Raw genomic sequence first — 2569 nt, 5'->3', positions numbered from 1 at the left:
CGCGACCGCCAACTCCGTCCCAATTTCGCTTCATGTCTCCATCATAAAAGATTGATAAGCGCTTGTTTAAAAAAAAATTATTCGATAAAATTATCTGAAACGTTCAAACAAACAGTTTGTAATTAACATAGTAAAAAGCGAACGTTTTTAAGCGACGACAAGGTTTGCAACTGAAGTTCAAAACTCAACACATGATTACGCAGCTGTACAATGCATATTTACCAACCATTTTTAAAACGCCACATGCCCAGTTATTAGAGCTTAGCTATCTTGTTTGCTTTGTATACTATATACCAGGAATACTCTGGTGCATTCGATCTAACAGTCTGATGAAAGAACAACAACAACAAAGTACTGTAATGATGAAAGGAATGGCAACGAAGATGGCAACTTGGAAAGTTTTGTTCTGGTGCATTTTTATCATTGATCTATTCTGTTGCAATGGAGGTAAAGTTTAAGAAACTAAATAAATTTTATATATTTAAATATTTATAAATGTTTGTATGGGATCATACTAACTATACAAATAGAAATGCTCGAATGTGTTTTCGTCCCTACTTTATTCTTATCTTTAATTGGTGGGAATGAATGGCGTCATTTTTCACAAGAAAAAAACTTCATAGTCTGTGGTATTGTGTAAAACCAATTGTGTCTAAATCCCACTATCCTAGTCGTTCCTAATGAATCAAAGCTTTGCTTCAGGGAGGTTTTGCGACTTAAACACTATACATTTTTATGTTAACATCGTTTTGCTTAGTACAGTGATAAGCAATGAATATTAATATAATTGTCTTGCCTTGCAAACGATGTTTACCATAGTTTTCTCAGCCAATTAGTTTGTTTGTTATAAAATAGGATTGATTTACATGGTAATACTGCAGCTGGTGACCAGTGAAAATTTTGGTCTCAAAATGTTCCTTATGTTTCCCTGATACCCGCTGTATAATTTAAAAAAAAAACTTGGGCAATCCTATCAAAAATTACTTTTGAAAATGCGCGAAATCAGGCTTCGTCACCCTATTTTCCACACGAGCCGTCAAAGGTTACATTATTACATCATAGAATGCATATTACCACCTTTGATTTCTACGCTAAAGATTACGTAATTTGTTAGGTTTTTTTTGGATTTAGGAGTTAAAAGTAGGGGCCAGTCCTTATCCTTATCTTTACAATATTTAAATATATAGTACAATGGGGGAAGATAGGACACTTAAGCTCATATTGCCAAATATTTTCAAAATCAATATAGATGACAGTTTTTGGGTAATACCACGAATTAGTAATATCATTCCTTTATTAATTGACAGCAATTTAATAAAATAAAATAAAACACACAAGGAGTTATTTAGCGATCCGCACAACAGGTAAATTTTTACAAATTCTAAAACACACAGGATAAGATGGGACAGTTTAAAATCATTGTTAATTTGGATTAATAACTGTATTTATGAATGGGAATATAAGTAAATAACACAAAATAATACTGTACGCTTTGAAAATTAGGTCTAAACAATCTTTTTCTTGCCCTACTCCGGCTTACTGCTATAGTTTTTAACATGTTACCTATACCTTGTATTATTGCATAACAATTGGTATTGTTTAAACGACAATGGGTAATGTTCGAACATCAATGGGTAAATATTGTATCCTACAAATGTATATGAACTTGTAATAACAGAAAATTGATAATAACTATTAATAAAGTTTTTATTTTTGCTACAACCTGGGTATTACTACTCTGTTTTTGACATAAGCCACTTCTCATAAATTATCACCAAGTGCAAATGACCAAATTTCGAATATATTTTCAATATATTATCATTTTATTATATCGGTATTTTATAGTTGAAAACCCCCTGAGGTATAAATTACTAAATTAAAGCAAATCTTTCAAAGTTTGGCAATGAAAACATACAAAACTACAATGTGGAGGAAGATGGGACTCTAAATTGAAATATATTTACATTAGCAGTATTCTGCACCTTGTAGTTAACCTACTGAATTTAACAGGCTGAGCTAGTTTCTTTGCCATGTAAACTTCATATATATAATGTTAAACCGATATTTTTTGTTGTTTTTATCTCAAATTAAAGTCATATTGACCCCTGCCCATTTTCTTCATTCTTATATCTGAGTGTTTTTTTACAAAACTAAAACTAGTTTTATGAGACAAAATCAAATTGTACGAAATATTCAAGGTTGTTTTATGAAGCTATGAAACTAGTTTAACCGTTCGCACACGCAAACTAAAAAAATCATTGGCTTTACTATGATTTAGCTAGCATTAAAAAATAGCACTTTACTATTTCGCATTTTTTTACCTGTTCAAAGTATACTGTTTCTATTTTACATATTTTTTTAATATTTAAAAACAGTAATCAGTTAAAAAAAGTCTCGTCTGACAAAGTGTCCCATCTTCCCCCAACCTACTATATATTAAATATATATTGTATAGTAATATATTTTAAAAAAATATAATATTATACAATATATATATTTCATTTTTTAACTTTACGGAGAAAGTATCTGTTTAAAGTTTAGGCAGTTGGGCTGTTTATAATTAGATCAA

The 2569-nt window shown here is 30.3% G+C and overlaps 1 protein-coding gene across 2 annotated transcripts in view; it reads left to right on the top strand.

Annotated features, from left to right (window-relative positions):
• The window catches only part of LOC100184498, a 12699-nt gene that overhangs the window by 529 nt on the left and 9601 nt on the right, over positions 1–2569 (top strand). The window contains exon 1 of one of the 2 annotated variants that reach the window (XM_002124503.4): positions 233–447. The exons of the other annotated variant lie outside the window; for it this stretch is intronic. Coding sequence (XP_002124539.2) covers positions 330–447 — 118 coding nt within the window. The 5' untranslated portion in view covers positions 233–329. Of the gene's footprint in view, positions 1–232; positions 448–2569 lie in introns of those variants that run through there. 2 annotated transcript variants of the gene reach the window in all.

This window comes from Ciona intestinalis, unplaced genomic scaffold (assembly GCF_000224145.3).
Source record: "Ciona intestinalis unplaced genomic scaffold, KH HT000034.2, whole genome shotgun sequence".
In the NCBI taxonomy this organism is placed as follows: Eukaryota; Metazoa; Chordata; class Ascidiacea; order Phlebobranchia; family Cionidae; genus Ciona; species Ciona intestinalis.
Note: the sequence above shows the minus strand (reverse complement) of the source record. Positions and strands in the feature narration are given on the sequence as shown.